At 33.7% G+C, this 23292-nt stretch overlaps 4 protein-coding genes across 8 annotated transcripts; 1 reads left to right on the top strand and 3 right to left on the bottom strand.

Moving 5' to 3' along the window:
- Window positions 1-560: 560 nt before the first annotated feature.
- Window positions 561-4152, bottom strand: LOC108217961 (E3 ubiquitin-protein ligase CCNB1IP1 homolog). 5 transcript variants are annotated; one of them, XM_017390874.2, is made up of 9 exons: window positions 3969-4152; window positions 2818-2907; window positions 2619-2691; window positions 2396-2441; window positions 2210-2240; window positions 1736-1991; window positions 1456-1619; window positions 970-1255; window positions 566-893 (listed from the first exon to the last, which is right to left on the bottom strand). In XM_017390874.2, exons 2-9 carry the CDS (start codon window positions 2885-2887, stop codon window positions 887-889), a joined length of 933 nt encoding a protein of 310 aa, XP_017246363.1. In that variant the 5' UTR covers window positions 2888-2907; window positions 3969-4152; the 3' UTR covers window positions 566-886. The 5 variants fall into 5 exon arrangements, with proteins under 5 accessions (XP_017246366.1, XP_017246363.1, XP_063947336.1 ...); XM_017390877.2 differs by lacking the exon at window positions 3969-4152 and having other exon boundaries at window positions 561-893; window positions 970-1225; window positions 2818-3919; XM_064091266.1 differs by lacking the exon at window positions 3969-4152 and having other exon boundaries at window positions 567-893; window positions 2818-3917.
- Window positions 4153-5266: 1114 nt separating this feature from the next.
- Window positions 5267-10050, bottom strand: LOC108215705 (histone deacetylase 19). Its single transcript, XM_017388253.2, has 8 exons — window positions 9923-10050; window positions 7600-8135; window positions 6949-7389; window positions 6446-6676; window positions 6283-6350; window positions 6122-6179; window positions 5593-5661; window positions 5267-5508 (listed from the first exon to the last, which is right to left on the bottom strand). The coding sequence occupies exons 2-8, from the start codon at window positions 8125-8127 to the stop codon at window positions 5407-5409; spliced, it is 1497 nt and encodes a 498-aa protein (XP_017243742.1). The 5' UTR covers window positions 8128-8135; window positions 9923-10050; the 3' UTR covers window positions 5267-5406.
- A 1646-nt stretch (window positions 10051-11696) lies between these two features.
- LOC108215530 (histone deacetylase 19) lies at window positions 11697-16831 on the bottom strand. The gene is made up of 8 exons (XM_017388009.2): window positions 16696-16831; window positions 14311-14845; window positions 13651-14091; window positions 13128-13358; window positions 12964-13031; window positions 12810-12867; window positions 12165-12233; window positions 11697-12079 (listed from the first exon to the last, which is right to left on the bottom strand). The coding sequence occupies exons 2-8, from the start codon at window positions 14836-14838 to the stop codon at window positions 11978-11980; spliced, it is 1497 nt and encodes a 498-aa protein (XP_017243498.1). The 5' UTR covers window positions 14839-14845; window positions 16696-16831; the 3' UTR covers window positions 11697-11977.
- Window positions 16832-20917: 4086 nt separating this feature from the next.
- Window positions 20918-21812, top strand: LOC108216479 (putative calcium-binding protein CML19). Its single transcript, XM_017389246.2, has one exon. The coding sequence runs from the start codon at window positions 21034-21036 to the stop codon at window positions 21664-21666; it is 633 nt and encodes a 210-aa protein (XP_017244735.1). The 5' UTR covers window positions 20918-21033; the 3' UTR covers window positions 21667-21812.
- The last annotated feature ends 1480 nt before the right edge of the window (window positions 21813-23292 follow it).

Raw genomic sequence — 23292 nt, 5'->3', positions numbered from 1 at the left:
TTATATTTTATATAAAAGTATACAAATCACATTTTTTTTTATTTTCTTCCGTCTCTTTTTATTTGTCAAGCTAATATATTCTTGTATCCTCTTTAAATATGATTAAATAAAAAATATAATTGAATTTTTCATTCCTTATTTTTCATGTTAAAATTTAATTTTGTTGCTAACTTTGTTTTACATATAAAAAACGGTTTAAACCGAAACCAAACCGAACCGAACCGTTTTAAACGGATTGGTTTGGTTTGGATTTTAAACATAATGGTTTGGTTTTGGATTGAGATTTTAAAAAACCGATTATTTCGGTTTGGTTTGATTTAGACCCTCCAAACCGCCCAAACCGCCTACTTTACCTTATGGAAAAGAGAAATACTGAGAGAGGAGAGACATTGAGTTTGAAATTTGAATTTTCCAATTAAAGAAGAAGATCGTATGGAAGGATACCAAGAATTATTATTATTTATTTTTTACTGTCAGTTACTATAGCTCATGACCAAACTCAACTACATGTTCACTGGAGTTTGTGTTTTGAGCAGTTTTGTCAAATTTAACATTGTACATGTAAGATCCAGATGTTCATATCATACTGCATGCAGTGTAATGCTTCAGATTGATTACAAGGAGACCGAGTGCCTTTTAAGACATACAAACTGTTTAAGAACATACGTGGGTCAATTCTATTTCGCCTGGTAAGCAATAAAGAACAGAAAGCTCAGAAGTACCAAGTCTAATCGACATATACAGATTCACTCCTAAGAATATTACTGTACAAGTCAAACATAGGGGGTCACAATCTGTTTCACAGGTCTGCAAACAAGAACAGGAACTGCTGGCCAAGTGGCTCCATACTACCAGGTTTGATCCACACATTCAGGTTTACTCCTCTTTACAGCCTGAAAGAAAAGTAAAGATCTGATGATGGTACAGAAACGAATGCCAAGATTCAAGCAGTTTTGGTCCAGAGCTTACGTGAACATTTGAGGCCGACTTCGTGAGAGTTGAGGTCGCTTTATTGGTGAAATGATGAGATTTCTTAATGTCATTGACGGATTTGCTGCTCCAGATCCCGCTCCAGCCCCAAATGCTGTACGATTAATACCTCTTCTGTTGCTAAAATCAGGTACCCCGGCTGACTGTTTTACAGGTGAGCCAGCAGAGACATCAAAGGGACCAGAATTAGAACTATTCTGTCTTGCTGCTGAAGGCCATATATCCTCTCGAGGTCCTGGAGTATCGGGAGTGTAAGGCGGCCAATCTGCAAAAAATAAGTCATCTAATGTTTTTTGGGCAAGTATATGACCTGTGCTAGCTATAGAATTCAGGCTTATCAAGTATAGAATAACAGAGCTTACAGTATTTAGCTCATGCTTTCAAAATGTCTGGAGAAGAATTAGTCAGAAAGAATAAAAAACTGAGATACTAAAGTATGCAGTAACAAAGAACAAATCTAGTTACCTTTCCTGAGAGGATCCCTATTATGCATCATGTTAGCTGGACTTGCAAACATATCAGGTTCAGTTCCGGAATAGAAATTGTTAGCAGGTTGAATTGCTGTTCTTTTAACTGACTCGTATTCGCATCTTAGCTGATCATACATTTCATCAAGCTTTCTTTTTTGCCTGGTGGTAGATATTAACGGCACATGCAAAGAGGTGATAAATTGTCAACAAAAATAAAAAGATTGAGATAACATTTCAAGCTTTAACAATCGGAGAAAAATTGAAAAGATACTGACCTGGACTTCTCAGCGAATTTTTCCTGAAGTTCCTGCTTGTCTTTTGATAAACTCTCCATTTCCTGTTCCATCATCTGGCACTTTTTTGCCATCTTCTGATATGCAGTATGCACTTGCTCCAATTTTTCTGTGAATTTTTCTTGCATTGCTTCACATTTTTGTCGGCACTGAGCCACTATTCTGTTCATCTTAAATTGCATCTCCAGTTCCTTCTGCCCAATGTAGAACATCACACTTCTGTATGCACTTTTCATCACTTGTGTCGTATCAAGGAAAGGCAACATAATTCAATATCATTTTTATACTGGCTATGTATTAACAACAATCGTAAAATTTGAAAACATTAGCTGTAAGTATTTCCTTCCTTCTCCAAGTCCAAATCTGTAATATGTCTCAGTCTCCAATGCTAATATTACAGATGATAGACACTTTTACAATTTTATCAACATATATACGATGTGAAATAAAGGATACGTATTTGAGGACTAATCCCAGCCATGGCCATCTACAAGAAAGAGCAAACCATTAACCAGAATGCTGTAGAATAGTTCATGAACTACAAAAATAATATTATGATTCATAAGTGCAGAGGTTTATAATGTGAAGAAAACATCTTGTAAATATAATGAGCTATATGTTACATGCTTGCAGCTTGCTTACATTGATCCACTCATCATTTGGATTTACATCCACAGGCCTCATAAGACTGACAAAGGAAACAATAAGATAGAGCTAATCAGCATAAGGCATACTGATTATCTAATTAAAAACTTCTCCAAACCGTTCTGGCCATCATTTCCTGTGAGTTTAGTCTAAATCTTTCGAAAGAAAAACAAAAGAATTACACAGTATAATTCAAACTTAATTAAGTGAAGTTACTTACCTTTTAGAGAGTACTTGGTCACATATTGGGCAAGCTGCATCACTGCTGAGAATCCTACCGGCATCCTCGGTACCTTTTAAACTTATTAAGGAATATGACAGTAGCATTCTTAGCATGATAATTAGCAAAATCATAAAATCATTCTTAGCATGATCAGCAAATTCAATTCTTAAATAGGACTACTTTATCATCAGGATACACAATAGGTGACCACAAGTGGTGCTAACAGCTTTCCCTTCTAGTTCCCTCCAGCACGAATTGCATCTCATTGTAGCTTCAGCGATAATACCTGATTCCAAAATATATACAAGGGGCTTGCTTCAAGCTTTCTAGAGTACAATGTAGTGGAAGAATTAAGTTTTAGATGGGACAGAAATCAATAAAACTAGTAAGAAACAATATTTTGCTTTTCAAGAAGCTCGTCCAGTCAATTAGTTGAGTCTAAATAATGTATCTGGATTCTGTTCCTCATGCTTATCAGCAAGTGAGGTTCTCAAATGTATGAATGAAGTGATAGAGGTAAGTATTCAGATCAACAGCAACTACACAAACATGTAGGATTGAAGAATTCATGTAAGATCATTTTTAAAAGGATTAGCAACCGTTTATTAGCAATCTCCAGATACCTAACGCAATAGAGTAGTTTTCGGCCAGTAATTCACAAGATATTAATGTTCAATTTTCAAACAGTCAGATGAATGATTAAATCAACTTCAAAGTTATACACATACAACACAATCTTCAAAATCTCTTCAAACAGAATTTGAGAAACTATATAATCGTCACTACAATCCTGCATTAATTTCTAAAGCAAACAAAACGGAAACTCGAAAGTGAAATCGTAGATCAGGCTTCGCATGTCCAAATCTAAATTACATCCAAATTTCAGCAATATGTGAAGCATCCTAGGAGACGTGGATAATATAAGTTTAAAGCTGTACTTGTATAGTTTGAAGTTCGAAAATTGAACAACACTATTGAAATCAAACTACATACTCGTCTCTGTAATCGTGTAATTTTCGGGGCGAGCAAACAGATATCTCGAATAAAAATTGTAAATTAGGTTTTCATGAATCCAGAATTCGAAATTCATCCAATTACAGCTGAAATTGAAGTGCAATTGGGCGGCAAAATCAAAAAATCAAACGGACACACAGAATTGCAAGCACATATACACACAAACATACAACATGATTGATAGATTGAAACCTAAATTATACTCGTAAACTGTTACGATTTGCAACGGACATCGAATTGGATCTATTTAATAGAAATCAGTTGGGGGAGAGAGAGAGAGAGAGAGAGAGAGAGAGAGAGAGAGAGAGAGAGAGAGAGAGAGACAGGACTGACGATCACGAGTTGTTAGCCGTTTTTATCTTATTTTTTGAATCTCTATGTACATGAACATTTCGCGCTTTTTGTCGAGAGATACCGTTGCGAATGTAATTTCACCGTCGAAATTGTTATTCCCGCCTTTGGAAATTATTCCTTTTAGATTCAAGAAATTTATTTAATTCTTTATTTATCACAGGGACAGGGACAATCAGAACTCAAAAGCGTCCGGGGGGCGATATGCCGATATCCATGCCTAAATGTTCAGTAAGCAAGCACAAAGTGACCTAGCCGAGTCGAAATTAAAGTTCGAAATGTTCGACTCAATCACATATTTTAAATTTGATTTTTCGTTGTACTATGCAAAGAATTAGGTTTGGTTCAAAAATTCAAATTTATTATACCCAAAATTAGGAGAATTTCTGGATTCTAGTTGACACGAATCCCGATCATACATATAATTTAGAAATTGATCAAATACTTTCTTCATTTAAAATTATATGTTCATTTTACAAAACTTGTACAAATTTTTCTTGATTTTTATGAAACAATTCATTTCTAGACAAATTTATTGCATTGATCAAAAACAATACTCCCTCCGTCCCTTTTTACATGTCCATTTTGCATTTCGAGGAGTCAAATTGACCAATTTTTGATTAAACATTACAAATTATCTACTCATTATTTTTAAAATCTGAAAGTTGCATATTAAAATAACTCTAAATATACATTCTATTGATATGATTTTGATAATTTTTCTCAATTATTTGATACATGTAAATTTCAGTCAAAATAAAGTCAATTTGACTGGTCAAAAGTCAAAATGGACATGTAAAAGGAGACGGAGGGAGTACATGAAGTTTCAAAAAAAGAAAAAGAAATACATGACATATAGTTGATCTTGATAATACAAATACAAATATGTGATATAAAATTAAATGAACACATCGAAAATCAAAATAGACCACGAATTTAAAACAATATCTTTTTTCAAAACTGGACGTTTAAATTTAAATCGGAATGAGTATTTGAAAGTTTTGAAGTTCTTGCTGCATTTTTTTTTAAAAACGGAGTGAAAATTTTGAAGTTCGTGCAGCGTCGAGGATGAAACTGATCACTGATTATATGATTTATATACAGCAGGAAGAACCATAGAATAAAAACTTAAATATCAGATATTATACTGAATACTTACCAAATACTTGCTGAATCTGTCTAAATGTAAAAAAGCATTTTCTATTGAGATATTTACCAACCTCAAGTTACTAGAATTCAATCACTGTTGCTAGAATGGTTGCAGCAAATAAGATCAGATGGGCAGAAAATTGTTTCAGAAGGCGGTACTCATTTCAGTTCCAAATGGTTCAGTAACAGTTGCATAGCAAAACATCCCTAGTAAATCACTAGACTTTACAAGACATTACATTTTAGCGCATATTCCCAAAACCTTTCCACACTATGAATCCATATCAGCACGTCCATCGGATTGTTTGCTTGCATTTCCTTGTTCTGAATTAATATGCAGTCCATCCATCGATATTGGAACTGGATTTGAGGCCTGATAGAGACCATGAAAGCAGTGATATGTTAGAATCACTATGTGGTTGGCTAGGCAAAGTGGTGTTTAATTATGTTCATTGACCTTCAATGATGCAGTCTCTGTAAATGTTGCATCCATATCTCTTGCCTGTTCCCCTTCTCTGGCATTTGCCTAAATGAAACAAAAAGTTTCATTATTAATCAAGCCAAAAAACAGTACATGAATACTCTAAGAGAGGAAAGGAGCTGACTGGATTGTTCTTATAAAACTGGCTCATGACCGGAACCAGAAAAACTGTCAACTTTTTTATTAAAGCATAATGGTGAAAAGAAAATTATGAAGATTTGAATATGTAACTCGACTTCATGTATTAAGTAATGTAAAACTGTAACCAACAAGTCCACCTCTCTGAATGATAAAAATATATAGAGCATCCTACTACCCTAGACTCCTAATACTACCTCTGCATCTCTTTTTTCCTCCACTAAGATCTACTATATAGCTTTTCAACTAGGTATTAAACAGTAATATCTGTTTCCCTTCAAATTTAGGAACACGGTTTTAGGTTCTAAGCATTCACATTTATAAAAACTTTCGTGGTATATGGATTTAAGAAATGAACGAAACATACCGCGTCTTTTTGCTCAGTTTCAAAAATTTCCCTCTTCACTCTTCCAGAAAAAGGCTTACTGTAAACCAAAATAAATAGAAAGGTATGATAAGCATTAATAGTCAGCCAAACTGATATTATAACACAAAGACAAGAAACTAATTAACATGAGCAAAATTTACCGTTGATCATCAACATCCATTTCAGACTCCCGATCCCACCTCTGATCTATATTTTGATCTTCATCAGCCTAGAAATCAAAAGAAGTTTTGGCAAAAATCACTGCTCTGCTTATAATATGATAAAACAAAGTACAGTAAGAACAAACCAGAAGCAAAAACAAACCTCTGGAAACTCAGTATCAGGTGGGCGCTCCTGAAATGGGACACTTGGTGCGTGCTGCAGTTTTGAGAGATTATCAAGAAGCTTTGCTCTTATGTCATCCAATACCTGACGAGAGTTCTTATTTTCCATGTTACTTGGAGCGACATGAAGAGTATAGTCTGGACCAAAGTACTCATAATACTCATGTTGTGGCATCTTATCCTCAAGTTCTACACCAAGGGCGACTCCAGTCTGTTCATACATCAAAGAGAAAACGCATCAATAAACAAAGACTGTCATGGAGGGGAAAGTTGAACTAAAACTAATTGCCTTGAGAAACCGGCATTATATGTCGTCTCCGCTGTTTTTTGAGCTAAAATGCAAATAACACTCAGGAGGCTAGATTACATGTACAACTTAAAGGCAAAACTTTCATTTTTACTTTTATAGAATTTAAATAACTTAAATATTACTACCCCCCAAGAAAATGCATTGATGACACTCAATAAGAAATAAAAAATTACCTCATAGCACCAACAGCGGGCAACGTTCCGAATCGTGTAGCCACCTCCACCAAGCAAAAGTAGAGGCACATTAAAAGATCTCATATATCTCACGCACTCTGCATGACCTTTAATTGATAAATTAAAGCAACCTAATCTGTCTCCAGATAGAGAGTCTGCACCACACTGTAATATCACAGCACCAGGCCTGAAAACTTCCATCACCTTACCCATAATAGGTTTAAACAGGGACTGGTAGCTTTCATCATCAATTCCATCATCTAATGGTACATTGAGAGAGTAGTATTTTCCAGAAGCATGACCTATATCCCGTACATCCCCTGTACCAGGAAAGTAATCTCCAAACTTGTGGAATGAAACAGTCATGACCCTGTCTGTAGTATAAAAGGCCTCCTCAACACCATCACCGTGATGAATATCAATGTCGACGTAAAGAACACGCTGCAATACAAGTAGCATGTATAAAAGAGTAAGCAAATGAACTTCAGAACTTCAAAAGGTAAATAAATGAACTAAATCAGCAAGTTATAAAGCCACGTAACTAACAAACAAAATTAAGTAACGCATTTAAAAAGTCTGTTAGATACTGATATAAATATTTCCAAGCTGGACCACAAGAACACAACTGAAAGTATAATACATTACACCAACCTCATGCACTTTAAGAAGTTCCAATATCGCAAGCACTATGTCATTCACGTAGCAGAACCCAGAAGCTTCACATTTTTTTGCATGATGAAGTCCACCAGACCAGTTTATAGCAATATCACAATTCCCATGGTTCAGTTTAACAGCACCGCCTACTGAGCCCCCTGCATAAGTTTGACAGAAGGAATAGAGACCGTCAAAGACAGGGCAGTCTTCACCAACATTAAACCTTTTCAACTGTCTCGCTTGATCTTGTTGTGTTTCCGGAGTAATACCCCTCAAGAAAGACACATAATCATCAGCATGAAACCTGCAAAGATCCTTGTCCCTAGCTGGAATGGGCTTGAGAACTTGCATGTTTTGCAGTAAACCATAGTGCGCCAAAAGAGCATGTGTCATACGCATTCTGTGGGGCTTCATTGGATGACCTTGACCATAATAATAATTTCCAACTTCGGGATCATAAAAGTAAAACACTTTTCTTTTCGTACCATCTGAACCAGATGGTAAAGAATTGCCTCCAGTTTCCATCACGCAATCTAAACAGTTCAAAGATTAAGAAGAAAAAAGGTATTAAAAACAAAGAATTTAGTGCAGAATTAAAGAATAAAAAATTTTGTGTTCCGTACAGAAATCGCAAATTTTGAAATTCATTTTACTTTATACTACAACAATTAGTAAAACTTTATAGTACCCCTTATACTATAAATGGTTGATAGACACCGTCATAATATGACATGAGACTGTATGGAATTTACAATCTGATGAGGTATAGCAGTGAATATATCTTACATTAATTATCAGATATATTATGTGCATATAGTAAAGAGAAACTGTATGTGTTTATTTAATTAATATGTGGTGCCTATATAAGAACTCCTCTGATCAAGAGCGGGGCCTATAACAAGATTTTTTTTTTTTATTAGGGCAGTAGTTCTGAGAAGAAAATTGGCTATCTTTTCTTTCACCTTGCAGGGAATCCGATTGCCAGAGCTAATTCAAACCCCTCAAGTTAGATAAGAACATGCCCCACTTCAAAGCAACCTTAGCAAGAGCTTGTTAGAGCAAGTCCAATGCTAAATGCTATATATCTACTGCTATTGCTATAATATAGTATCAAAAAGTTTTTATTAATGCTAAAATAAAAGTTGCGCTTCAATGCTAGTTTCATAACTAGTTTCAAATTTAGCTATCTTTTCTAACTTTTACTTAATTCAAAATCCTTTTAATATCTGGTGATGTACAATACAGTGATGGTGAAGCTTTTAGCCTACATTTATAGTTGTTGATGATGTGGCAATGAAGGATAGATCCATCTTTGGTTTCAAATATAGAACCAAGGATGCATCTTTGCATGGATGCATCCTAATATAGAACCCCTTTGGAGTTGAGTTTTTTAACATTTGATGCTATAATATAGCAATAGCACCAACTCTGACATTGCATTGGACTTGCTCTTATAGTTGCATATCACAAGGGAAATGACTACTTGAAAAAATAGTAGATCAGTGCAATGCTATAGTTCGGGCTTTCTAACTAGATGGCAATTGGCATACACAATTCGCTCAACCAAAAGATGCATATTCAGTACTTATTTAGGCTCTTTAAAATTATCATCAAGTATTTAAGCATCTTAGTCCTTCGAATTTTATCAGGTTTTCCGAATCCTATATAAGCATTGTGATCTTCCCATACTATAAAAGAGGTTAGTAAATTGAAATCAGTTGATAATTTATTTCTTTTTTTAGCGGGTCGGAATCAGTTGCATATAATTCCTATTGCGGCTGGTTAATCTTCCATACTGATATAGTTTAAGAGAAACTGGTTATACACAATATCACAGAAAACTAATCACATCAAATAGTTTGAATAATCAATAACACGAAAGACAAAACTTCGGGAACCAAAAGAAGGCATAAAAAGGCCTGTATTAATCTGTTAGCTACTAAAGACTCGTTTGTTTAAAATACAAATCGGCACAAACCCATCACAAAATAAATCTACAACTTCTAAACAATTGATTTTAGAGAGGAGATGCAAACAAAAGATTATATATTTCTACACTAAAAACACCGATTTTCCACATCATTCTAACCCAAATTGTATGCATAAATTATAATGATAATATTATATACTTCAAATCTGTTCAGCAAAAGTAAACAAACAGGGCACAAGATTCATATGGGGCAAATACACACAAAAAATCAGGACTATATGTGTGTGTGGTGAGAAAAAGGGCAAAGAAAAGAGAGATGAACTCACATAGTAGTGTGTGTAAATAGATGAGAAAATTATGAAAGAAGAGGAATGTTGGGGATTCTCGTACCTGTGCGAATGAGGAAGCGGAACTCTGGAAGTAATGTTTAAGATTCCAGGAGAAACAAAGCAAGGCTACTGGACAATATAAATCGCAGAAGAAAATTTAGGTATGCGGCGTCTTTAAATAGTTCGAATCGAAACGGGATCAGGAAAAAACTAAATAATAACAAAATTATTTTTGACCCGAATACTCGATCCGGTATTTGATTTTTAAAGAGAAAAATTGTTGCGGAGTTCCTGTTATTCTAGATATAAAATTTAATGTAGTTGGAATATTGTGTTGAATTCGCATAACCAATGAGATTTTGGAAAATTATAAGTTAAAAGAGGAATTTGAAGATTTTTGAGATAATCAAAATATGAAAATAGGTTGTTGTTGTTTTTTTTTTTTGACTGGAACTTAGAGAAGGTGTATCAATTTATGAATATGTCGAATTCCTCTTTGAAGATGTTTATATATATACAAAAATCATGTTAATACTTATCAGTTTTTATATATATGACTATTTAGAATACATTTTGGAATTAGTATCTTTTAATTATGTGCATCCTAAGATATCTTTCGAATGTGAAAGATATTAGATTTGAGATTATTTCTCGATAATTAATTTGAGACTAAAATTAATTATTACTCCCTCCGTTTCAATTTACATGTCCATTTTTAAGAAATTTTTTTGTTTCAAATTATTTGTCCACTTCAACTTTCAATGCAAAATCATATTTTCAAAGTCAATTCTACACCACATATATCTTATTTATATTTCCTAGATCAATCTCATTCCACATATTTTGATCATTTAATGCAATTAGTTTGTGTACATCCACTTTTCTTAAACTGTATGATTTTTTTAAAGTGAACATCTAATTTGAAACGGAAGGAGTAATAAATTGATTATGACCGTTACTTAGCTCAAATATTAAAAATAATCAAATCTAAATACATGTTTGAAAGGTTTAAAGAAAAAAGAATCATGAGTTAAATTGATTGTGACCGTTACTTAGCTCAAATATTAAAAATAATCAAATCTAAATACCTGTTTGAAAGGTTTAAAGAAAAAAGAATCATGAGTCCAACGTTAATCATATTCACGAAATCATTATTAACCGTTGTTTTAATACGGAACATATGACAATGTGAAAAATGCTCGACATGTCAGGATGCCTATAATACGTCGAAGAAAGAATTTTAGCTGGTTTTTTTATTTTTTTGACAAATATAGCTTATAACCTTACAAGTGAGTATATTTTCTCAGGACCTGAAATGACAGATGATAAGTTTTTAACCACTGAGATATCCAACCGCTCATTTTAGCTGGTTTGAATGACTTGTTTGTTTCACTTACCCAAATCATTTTTGTTTGTGACTGTGCACTTAAGTAGGTTTGAAAATAAAAGAATGGTGAGTAGTATAAATAGGAAAGAGTAAACTCTGAAGACAAGAGGTAAGAGCAAGAAATGAGTATCAAATGAACCTCGTCATTGTGGTCATTGTTACACAATAAAAATGATCTGCTAAATTGAAAGCGTAAAATTTGTTGAATCTGTACAAAATTGTTCTCCAACATGGTAATAAATGTGACGAGGCATTTCATATCTCAAAAGGTTTGTTAACATTAAAAGATTGTAAATACACAGGAATTTTATACTATTGGAATTGTGAAATTTCTACATATCATCTATAAATATGCCACGTAGATTTTTACCAAAGGATTTTATAACGTTGGAAATACTCTCAGTAAAAAGTGCATAAAAAGCAGTATTGTTTTCTTAAAAGAGGTTAATTGAGACAAAGTACTTGATTGAAGAGATTTAATCAGAACTCTTACCTTTCCACAGTCGAGTCTTTCTATTGTACACTCCACGTGATGCATACAGATTACATAACCTTACATTACCTCTTTCTACCAGCTAAATTGTTAAATTGTATATGTAAGCATAAACTTGTTTTGGAAGGCCGGAGTCATTTCAGTCCTAAATGGTTTAGAAACAGTTATATAATTAACACATGTCTAGTTATAAACCACTAATCTTTTCAGAGCAGATTCCCCAGAATTATTCCATATTAGGGATCCATATCAGCTGGTCCATCGGATTGCTTGCTTGCGTTTCCTTGTTCTGAATTAATATGCATTCCATCCATCGATATTGAAATTGGATTTGAGGCCTGATAGAGACCATAGAAAGTGTGTATGTTAGAACCACTATCCGCGATTGGATAGGCAAAGTTTTTTTTTAATTTTTTCACTGACCTTCAATGATGCAGTCTCTGTGAATGTTGCATCCATACCTCTTGCATGTTCCCCTTCTCTGGCATCCACCTAAATGAAAAAGAAAGTCGCGTAACTGATCAAGTCGATATACAGCAATGCGATACTTTGATCCACATATCAGGTCTATAACTAAATGATTATTAATAACCGGGAAACATTATGCATCACCTTATCTGCTTAACCAGTCACACTATAAGAGACTATAAGAGAGAGGGGCTGAATGCACAACCAGTTTCCACAATTAAATAACTAAAGCGCATAAAATAGATAGTATTACCTATAACAACCATAATCAGTAAAACTGCAACTTTTCAGTAGACTGTTATCAGGTGTAAAAATAATGAAGATCTGAATTCTTGACTTATAACTCAACCTCGATGTATAAGCAATGTAAAATTATAACCAAGATATTCCACCTCTCCGGATAACAAACATATATAAAGCATCCTACTATCCTGACTCCTAGTACTGTCTCCCCCTCTCTATATTCCTCCACTAGAAGATGTAGCTTTTCAAAGTAGTATTAATGGTTTTACTTCAAATTTAGGAAAAATACTTTATATTCTAAGCATTCACATTTTTAAAACTCTCTTTTAAAGGATGTAAGAAATGAACAAAACATACCGCCTCTTTTTGCTCAGGTTCAAATATTTCCATTTTCACTCTTCCAGAGAAAGGCTTACTGTAACAAAAACAAGTATAAAGTTATAATTTGCTAAAAAGAATTGATATTTTATAACACAGGGACAAGAAAATAATTGATACGAGTAAAATGTACCGCTGATCATCAACATCCATTTCAGACTCTCGACCCCACCTTCCATCTTCATCTTGATCTTCGTCAGCCTAGAAGCCAAAAAAAGAAAAAATAGCAAATATAACTTCTCCGGTTATAATTTGATTAAACAAAGTACTAATGAACAACAAGAAGCAGCAACAAACCTCTGGAAACTCGGTATCAGGTGGGCGCTCCTGAAATGGGACACTAGGTGCATGCTGCAGTTTTGAGAGATTATCAAGAAGCTTTGCTTTTATGTCATCCAATATCTGGCGAGAGTTCTTATTTTCCATGTTACTTGGTGCTACATGAAGAGTATAGTCTGGACCAAAGTACTCATAATACTCATGCTGTGGCATTTTATCCTCAAGTTCTATCCCAAGGGCGACTCCAGTCTGTTTATACATTAGAAAATAAATACATCAATAAACAAAAAAAAAAGGCGGAAGGTAAAGTTGAATTAACCTTAAGAAAATGCCACATTATATCTTCTCCACTGGTGTTGAGCCAAATGCATATAACACCTAGGAGGCTAGAATACATGCACAACTTAAAAGGCAAAACTTCCGGTTTTACTTCTATAGAACTTTGATAACAAAATACAACTTATATAGAACTTTGATAACAAAATATTACTACCACCCAAAAAGTGTATTGCATGATGCTTAAGGAAAAAAAAAAAAATACCTCATAGCACCAACAACGGGCAACGTTTCTAATAGTATAGCCACCTCCACCAAGCAGAAGTAGTGGCACATTAAAAGATCTCATATATCTCACACACTCTGCATGACCTTTAATCGAAAGATTAAAGCAACCTAATCTGTCTCCGGATAGAGAGTCTGCACCACACTGTAATATCACAGCACCGGGCCTGAAAACTTCCATCACCTTACCCATAATAGGTTTAAACAGGGACTGGTAGCTCTCATCATCAATTCCATCATCTAATGGTACATTGAGAGAGTAGTATTTTCCAGAAGCATGACCTATATCACGTACATCCCCTGTACCAGGAAAGTAATCTCCAAATTTGTGGAATGAAACAGTCATTACCCTGTCTGTAGTATAAAAGGCCTCCTCAACACCATCGCCATGATGAATATCAATGTCAACATATAGAACACGCTGCAATACAAGTAGCATGTGTAAGATTAAGTAAATGAACCTCAGAAAAAAGGTAAACAAATGGACTCAATTAGTAAGTTATAATTATGAAGCCAAGTAACTATCAAACAGAATTGAGTAATGCTAATGCATTTATAAAATTCAATTATGTACTGGTATGGATATTTCTAAGCTGGATCACATAAACACAATAAAAGAATAATTTTACATAACACCAACCTCGTGCACTTTAAGAAGTTCCAAGATCGCAAGAACTATGTCATTCACATAGCAGAACCCAGAAGCTTCACATTTTTTGGCATGGTGAAGTCCACCAGACCAGTTTATAGCAATATCGCAATTTCCATGGTTTAGTTTAACAGCACCGCCAACTGAGCCCCCAGCATATGTTTGGCAGAAGGAATAGAGACCGTCAAAGACAGGGCAGTCTTCGCCAACATTAAACCTTTTCAGCTGTCTCGCTTGATCTTGCTGTGTTTCGGGAGTGATTCCCCTCAGGAAAGACACATAATCATCAGCATGAAACCTGCAAAGATCTTTGTCTCTAGCTGGAATGGGCTTCAGAACGTGCATGTTCTGCAGTAAACCATAGTGAGCCAAAAGAGCATGCGTCATACGGATTCTGTGGGGCTTCATAGGATGGCCTTGCCCATAATAATAATTGCCGACTTCTGGATCATAGAAATAGGAAACTTTTCTTTTCGTCCCGTCTGAACCAGATGGTAAAGAATTCCCTCCAGTTTCCATCACCAATCTAAGTCGTTTAAAGATTCAGAAAAGAAAAGGTATTAAAAACAAAGCATTTAGTTTAGAAGTGAACATAAGAACTTCTTGGTCCTACGGAAATCTCAAATCCAAGATTTCTTTCACTTTATACAATATTAATTAATGCAACTTCATGAGTACCCACTAATACTATGAGCTTTGGATAAACACCGTCAAGACATGACTTATGAGTGTATAGGATTTACAAACTGATGAGCAATACTAGAAACTATAACTTATATATATTATCAAATAATTTAAGTTCATTTGATCTATATGCGCTTCCTAGATCATGGATTAGTCTGACCCAGTGTGGCCTTTTGTAAAAAAAGGCGCACTATATTAACCAATTAATATATATATATATATATATATATATATAGAGAGAGAGAGAGAGAGAGAGAGAGATTAATATAACTGGACATACTATTTAGTAGTTACTGGCTATCAACTCAAAAGAAAACACTAGACCCCTAGTACCCAAACATACTAAATAAGAAACTAAGAAGTGGAATAGTGGATAAAATTTATATTTCTGCATCAACATATTTTTCGCTTTCAAGATAACTGAAATCATCATCAGAATCAGGATCAAGAAGCCTATTCGGTGCAAATTCAATCTCCTCCGCTGCCTCATACTGAACATCCTCTTCCTCAATCTCATCAATTAGCTGCCTTTTAGATGAGAAGTCTGAAACTGCTGCTTTGTTGAGGATGTGAGAGGAATATTGATGCAGCTAGGGTTTTTTGGGTGTATATGTGACTAAAAGTATAGTCGTATATTGAAAAAAGGTTTTATTAAGCTTTAAAACAAGCCGAATAAAACAAAATATAAACCACCTTTTAAAACTTTGATCAGATCTAAGAAAAACCTATTTACACAAAAGCGTGCTTTTTATAGTTTTTTGAGCTTTGCACGTCAGCAAAAAGCGCTCTGTGAGGCTTTTGTAATTACTCTGCGCTTCAGAAATGCAAAGCCCACCAGGAGCGCTTCGCTGCGCTTAAAGCTCGCTTTTGATAACCATGGTCAATCAAAATCCTCGGTTAAATAAGAACAGCCCCCAACTTCATATCACCCTTTTCACCTTTAGCAAGGACTTAAATTTAGTTGCATATCATAAGGTATACCGGCAACTGCTTCAAATATAGTATTCACGAGTAATTTTTGTGAAACTTTAGATGCACAGCATTATAACTAGATGGCAATCAACACACAAACAACCCCCCACACCCCATCCCCCGAATAGATAATCTCTATCCTTTTAGGCTGTTGCAGTTGTATTATATCCTTATTGTGGCTGGGTAATCTTAGAGGGCAGTAACAAAACAACTGAATATGACATCTTTCATTAGCGCATATCGATCACCAGAAAAACATTAGACAAACCAGCAAACCACAATAATCAATGGAAGCTAGTCACAATCTCGAATAATCTCAAAACAATACGCAAGACAAAGAAACTAAAAGAACAAGACATACCAGGACTGTATAAATCGGCTAGCTACTAAAGACTGTATGTTCACAGACAAATACGCACAAACCCATCATAAATACATCTAAGGCTCTTAAGCAATTCGTTCAGACAGGAGATGCAAACAGGAGAGTACAAATTTCTACACTGAAAACACAAATCTTTCCACATCATTCTAACCCAAATTATATGCACAAAATTATAATAGTAAGACTATATACTTCAAATCTCTTCACCAAAATTAAATACGCACAGGATAAATATGAATATATGGTATATTGAGAAGAGAAAGAAAATTCACATAGTTGTGCGTGTAAATAAACGAGAAAATATTGTGACAGGAGTGGTAATGTTGGGGTTCTCGTACCTGAGTTAACGAGAAAGCACTGGAAGTCTCGAAGTGTGTTTGATGTTCTCAGGGAGAAACAAAGCTGAGGCAACTCAACAAAATAAAAGACACGAGAAATTGCAGGGGGAGCATTGTATTTAAGCTAAGGTTTTTGGATTACGCTTCCGGAAGCGGCCCGAATACCCGGCCCAATCTCAAATTTTCGAATAAAAATTCCGGAGTCGATAAGATTGCAAATTTATAAAAATCTGTATTTATTTCGGGTCCGGTAGAGTTCCGGTAAGATTGTGAATTTCTAAATTTTTTAATATATGCTATATATCGGTTCAATACAAGTTTTTTGATAACTTTCCCAAATATATATATGATCCTGAATGATGATCATGACGTTGCTATTTTTTGATATTTTATTTGCTATACCTACATTTTTGTAGTCAAAAATCATTATGAACAACTAATCAAGACGACGAGTTTGGAATGCTTGCAAAACAAAATCTCACCAAAATTAGCTCAAGTTATTGAAATTAGGGAAACATCGAGCTGGATTAAAGAAATGCACTACAATAACATCGATGTCGAAACTGATTGCTTGCAAGTGGTGATGCCATTCAATCCTCAGTTACTACCTGATTGCTTGCAAGTGGTAAAATCATCAGATCTTCGGTTACTATCTTGTCGTGTCTAGATAGAATGATGGAAAATTGTAGATCTCTCTTAGTAAGTTTAAAGATCCAAAACATGCGTGCTTCGTAGTTGATCATATTTGACGAGTGAAAGTTTTTGTTTCAATAAAAATCTTTTGTTAAAAAAATATATTATAAGCATAATTCTTCTTTCAAAAACATTTCACGTGCATTATTCACATATGATACTTTTCAAGAAAATACATCTTAAGAAAAGAAATTTCTAAGAAATATTTTAATTATAATAAAAATATTTGTTAAAGAAGCTAAGGAGATCCGTATATTTAAATATCAGCATACAGTCTGTTAGAAATCTAATTAAAAATTGATTAGAATATATATGTTTTAATCATAATATGTTTATATATGTTTTAATTATAATAAAAAAATTCATTATAATATGTTATGAATTAAGGAGGAACACAAGTCTCAAGTATCAAGCGCCTAATCAAAATTTGAGTGTTTCGTCTATATTATAAATGTATGAATTAGATCAATTTTTAAAAAAATTACAAGTTATAAAATTATGTGTGTGTATATATATATATATATATATATATATATATATATAAAATATCATATTATATTCTTAATTAGTGCTTGCATAAAAATTAACTAAAGAAACCGTCACCATTTTATTAAATATTTATAAATAAAGTTTTTCATATTATGTACTTTGAACATGTTTATACCAGCAACATATTATACTCTTAAATTTTTATTGTTTATTCTCATTTTTTTTAGATTCGCTTAACTAAATTAAGGTATTGAGATATCAAATCTTGAGAATTCTACATATTTTATTGAACTATATTTTTATAAAAGTAATTATATATTTGATCAAAACAAATATAGTTAAATTATGTGATAAACACTTTTTACAAAAAATATATCAGAATTTATGTTTAATAGGCTAATCATTTTCTAGTTACTTGTAAACTTTTGGATTCAGGTTATGTAAATATATATTTAATAAGAGAATCCAATATTTCACAAAATAATATCATTATCTATCAAATTAATAATTGAAAAATCTGAGCTAAAAAAAATTCAAAATTAAAAGTTGGAAAATGTAAGGAATGCCGTGTATCTGTAATATGATATGAAAGATTATTCTTCTAAAATTCGCAACCGTAACTCATTAGCCATACTGGAAAAGATCGAACTTCTCCTGCAACTTGCGAAATTGACAAAACAATGCTCTAAAGTCTTGGCCTAGGCAAAAAGTAAAAGCAGAAACCCCGACTAATATACAAGTCGAGAGACTCGAGAGTCGAGACCCAAAAGCAATTCACCTGGTCCCGTAATTTGTTTGCAACTAATTAGTGACTACTCAGGGCATTTTAGTTGGAAATTTACATGCAAATCATACAGTTTCAACGCTACATCTCCGGGGTAGGTTCAAGTTGTTTGACCCGCATTATGAACTCGTTGCATATACGATATTAATTAATTCAACCGTGAAAAACGGTTGGCCGGTTACCGTACGCTGTTTAAGTAATTGTTTATTGCATCAGGATTATGCTTTAAATCACGAGATTATACTGCCAAATCATCAGAACAATTGGTCTGATTATTTTAAATTCATGACAAGAAGTAAAAATCATCAATTGTCGGCTGCACCCAGCATTTCAAGTTAAATAGGGGTGACTCATTCAGATAAACATCTTTCTGACTTTAGAAACTCACAAACTAATCAAGCAATTTTATAAATAAACTTCTAAATTAATTTGAGAAAATTTAAAGCCCTGCTCTTATTTGTAAAAGATTTAAAATAATTATTATAATAGCTATTATTACAATTATTAGCAATGAGTCATATGACATCACATTATTATTTAGAATAGATGAATTGTGACATGGTAGCGATGGATCACTGGACCGTATTTGAATATCAACCTAAATTTATGTGCTAATTTATTTAATTTTATCAGATTCAAATTTTTTTAGCCGAATTCATATCCAAATATGTGGTTATATATTTGATGAAATTTAGTTCCAGATACAGTTAAATAATGTAATATATTTTAAAATTTGTTTCAAAATATCTTAAATAACTTAGCATAATCTGAAAATACAAATACGAATATACAAATAAATAATACTCAATGACAATCTCAATAATTTATACCTTCTTTTATGGATTACTAAGAAATTTTGGATTCAAAGAATTCATGCTTAATTATGTACGATTTGAGAATAGTATCCTCTTAATTTATTATCCACGAGAAGTTATACTTATTTGTTTAATTGTTTAATTTTTTTAATTATATATTCTAATTAACATATATAACAACACATTTAGTCTAAATACATAACTAAATTCTATTTATCATTATAAATTATTTTAGTTGAACAATTCTCTAAGGCCATCTTCAGCAGTTGTGATCCAAAAATCCAAATTTGGATCACCAACTGAAGTCCAGCGTGATCCAAATTCTGATCCAAATTACTTTTTGTATATTATATTACATAAATTTTACATTAAACTATATAATCTTAAATTTAATTTTTAATCATTATTAACTACTTATATTATATTTAATTAATTAATTTAATTATTTTTTTAACATCGATCAAAGTATCTCAAAATCAAGGAAATGAAGCTCAAGATTCTCAAAATGATATGAATAGCTACGGACAATGTTTTGATCATCTCGGAGGAAACAGAAATAATCTGTTCAAATGAATCAAAATTTATATTTATTGTACTGTTTTCAAGTCATTTCCCGGTATTGTAATTTTATTTCATGCATTTTATGTACTATTTTTTTTAATTTCAATGAAATTTGCTTTCCTATTATTCTAAGTTTTTACTAAAACATTAATTTTATTAATTATTAATTATAAACTATTATTAATTAAATATTAATAATCACAAATTAATTTTAAGTCCGATAAACAAAAGATATAGAAATAACAAAATCATTATTTTATAATAAAGTAGGTGATCCAAATTTGGATCAGTGAACAGTGGTTATTCACTGATCCAAATTTGGAGAATTTGGGGTAATCTGCCCCAAATTTGGATTTTTGGATCACTTTGCCCTAAGTCATAACTATTTTAAAAGTTTATAAAAACAATAAAATTAAATAAACAATGTAGAATTTTATTCACTTTATTATTATAGAGAATATAATAAAACAAGGAAAGATTTATAGTTCAATTCATCATTTAATTTTTAAATAAAATACTTGAAGCAATATAGTTCTATATATAGCGGAGGAAATTGTTTTTAGAAAAACGGGCCAAAATTTAAATCTTAAATAAAATAAACAAGAGAGCCGAAGGAGCTTAATTCTCAGAATAAAGACAAGAAATAACTGAAAGTCGACCTAAATAAAAAAAAGGAATGAATTAACAAGGAAGTAACATAATGCTAACATCATGGCACAACATAACAAACCGAAGACGCTAGAAAAAGAATCTACAACTGCAAACACATATCCCCATCTCTGTTTCCTAGAAGCTGCTACGTAGAGACAAAGTTGTTTCTGGTACGCGCAATTAACCCCGCACGATTTTCTTCTTACCCTTTCCCAACACACACCCAACACACACCAACCCTATATATACTTAAACTCCCGCCATCTATTCTTAACACATCCAACACAAATCTATTTTGTCTATTTTTCAAAGTTCGATATAATTGTACCGGAAAGATTTATATTCATGTCGTCGAATACAATTTCTTCACCAACGTCTTCATCACCGTCTTCTCCTAAGAGTAAGTTAGCGAAACAGTCGTCTACTTCGGCTTTTAAACGATTATGTCAAAAATTGTCGCCGAGACAATCGCCAAGAAACAGCAGTGCCTCGTCATCATCGATTAAATCATCGGCGAGTCCCGATCGTGTGATTAATAGTTCCACGTCATCGAAATTATATGATGAGGAGCTGGTCCAACGTGTGTTTAATTACTTTGACGAGGACGAGGATGGGAAGATAACGGCGGCGGAGCTGCGGACATGCATGACGGCGGTGGGTGGCCGAGAGATGAGTCAGGCGGAGGCGGAGCTGGCGGTGGAGTCGGCGGATACGGACGGCGATGGGATGCTAGGGTTGGAGGACTTCTCGAAGCTTCTGGAAGGGAGTTGTGGGACGGAGGAGGAGGAGTTGAGGGAGGCGTTTGGGTTGTACGCGGCGGAGGGGACGAGTAGCATTACGGCGAAGAGTTTGAAGAGGATGCTGAGTCGACTCGGGCAGTCTACTTCGGTGGACAACTGCAAGGCTATGATTCGTAAGTTTGACCTTAATGGTGATGGAGTTCTCAACTTTGACGAGTTTAGGGTTATGATGCATTGAACGTCGTGGTCGAGACTTCATCTTGGCCGTCTAATTTGAGCTCTGACTCTCATCCAACGGCCTACATTACAGGCTATCGATTTTTTCATTCATTCGTTGGTTGTAAATACATTACAATATATTTAACTCGATTGTTTTTACCAGAATATTATGCTACATTGTTTCAACAATTAACAGTCTTCTTGCTTCACCATATATACGAGCGCGTAGAATCATGTTTCTTTTCTCGATAAAAGTATGGTACAATATTGACCAGAATATACGATAGCATGTGAAACATATCGTTGTGCTTATTAAAATGTCGTGGTCTATTAATATCCCGCGTATAAGGGTGATTATTTGACAAGACATGGCATAAGTTACATGATCGCGGTATAAGAGTTACTAGTATTGAGTAAGGTGCATGTGCATGTTGGTCACGTTTATGTTTATTGTCTCCGATCTTTACCAGTGACATGAATTACTGGCGTGATTGGTGAACACGGCTAACCATGTCCTTTTCCTGGAAGATTCTACCAGAGGTGGAGGTTTCGGTAACAATGAAACGTAAGGAGAGTACTGATTATTCTATGGATTTATATGGTCTTTGAGGTTATTTATGTTTTATCATCTAGGATGTTGTATGAACTGTACTACCGGTATCTGTGGAAATAATGATGTCAGTTTCAGGGTAAAAGGTAACATGTCGTTTGCGTCGGAATTGTGTTAGATTCCGGATAAAAAGAATTGTGTTTGATTCCGGATAAAATTAAAATTATTTAATATAGAATAAAAGTGATAATTAAAGTTTTTAGAAATAAAACTCTAATTTTTGATCGATTCAAGATTAATCGGACGATTTTCAGATCTTGTCTCAATAAATAGTTATATTTTTGGACGACTTCGCCCTTCACTCTTCCGGATTCCAACTGTTAGATACTTTGATATAAGTACTCACAAGCAGTGTTCTAAAAATCGGTCTAGGCGGCCGCCTAGGCGGTGCCTAGGCGCTAGGCGGCCCCGAAACGCCCCGATTCGGTGCTAGGCGGTGAATTAGGCGTTTTTTTACAAAAATCGGTCCTAGGCGGTCCACATACCGCCTAGGCGGTCCAGGCGGCCAATAACAAAAAAAAAAGATTTTTAATAAATAAAATCGAAAATTATGATTTTATTATAAAAAATTAAGTATTTACTTGTACTTAACTTAATATCCTATAAAACAAGTAAAATGATTAATTTTATTTAATATTTCTTACATTATTTATAAGATAGTGGTTGGTATATATTTGTTTAATCAATGATTTTGTATTACATGTATCAAGTATTTAATTTCAATATATGATATTATATTGTTTACCGGCTAGTAGTGAAAAGTAGATAAAATCATTAAATTATGTTTAATTATAATAATTTAAAAATAATATATGTCCGATTAATGCTCCGATTAATCTTTCCGATTAATCCCCGATTTCCCGATTAATCGCTAGAAGGTACCCCGACCGCCCTGGGACGCCTAGCGATTTCTGGAACATTGCTCACAAGATTGAATTTTCTAGAATATTCAAGATTACACGTTGCGTAGATAGTTTCAGCCCGAACGATGTATAGCAGAAAACAAGCAGCCGTCCCACCAATCTTGATAAGGAC

The sequence above is a fragment of the Daucus carota genome, chromosome 4 (assembly GCF_001625215.2).
Source record: "Daucus carota subsp. sativus chromosome 4, DH1 v3.0, whole genome shotgun sequence".
Classification (NCBI taxonomy): domain Eukaryota; kingdom Viridiplantae; phylum Streptophyta; class Magnoliopsida; order Apiales; family Apiaceae; genus Daucus; species Daucus carota.
The sequence above is the reverse complement of the archived record's forward strand: the minus strand, read 5'-3'. Positions and strand labels throughout refer to the sequence as shown.

Excerpts from the sequence above, each read along its gene's own strand:
- LOC108217961 (XM_017390874.2), bottom strand. The coding sequence starts at position 2,887 with ATGAGATGCAATTCGTGCTGGAGGGAACTAGAAGGGAAAGCTGTTAGC. Across the intron at positions 2,442-2,618 it reads GACCAAGTACTCTCTAAAAG|TCTTATGAGGCCTGTGGATG; the intron begins GTAAGTAACTTC and ends TTCCTTTGTCAG. Across the intron at positions 1,256-1,455 it reads TAGGGATCCTCTCAGGAAAG|ATTGGCCGCCTTACACTCCC; the intron begins GTAACTAGATTT and ends TATTTTTTGCAG.
- LOC108215705 (XM_017388253.2), bottom strand. The coding sequence starts at position 8,127 with ATGGAAACTGGAGGCAATTCTTTACCATCTGGTTCAGATGGTACGAAA. Across the intron at positions 6,677-6,948 it reads CCCGCTGTTGGTGCTATGAG|ACTGGAGTCGCCCTTGGTGT; the intron begins GTAATTTTTTAT and ends ATGTATGAACAG. Across the intron at positions 5,509-5,592 it reads CAGAGACTGCATCATTGAAG|GCCTCAAATCCAGTTCCAAT; the intron begins GTCAATGAACAT and ends GGTCTCTATCAG.
- LOC108215530 (XM_017388009.2), bottom strand. The coding sequence starts at position 14,838 with ATGGAAACTGGAGGGAATTCTTTACCATCTGGTTCAGACGGGACGAAA. Across the intron at positions 14,092-14,310 it reads AACTTCTTAAAGTGCACGAG|CGTGTTCTATATGTTGACAT; the intron begins GTTGGTGTTATG and ends CTTGTATTGCAG. Across the intron at positions 13,032-13,127 it reads CTGATACCGAGTTTCCAGAG|GCTGACGAAGATCAAGATGA; the intron begins GTTTGTTGCTGC and ends TTTGGCTTCTAG.
- LOC108216479 (XM_017389246.2), top strand. The coding sequence starts at position 21,034 with ATGTCGTCGAATACAATTTCTTCACCAACGTCTTCATCACCGTCTTCT.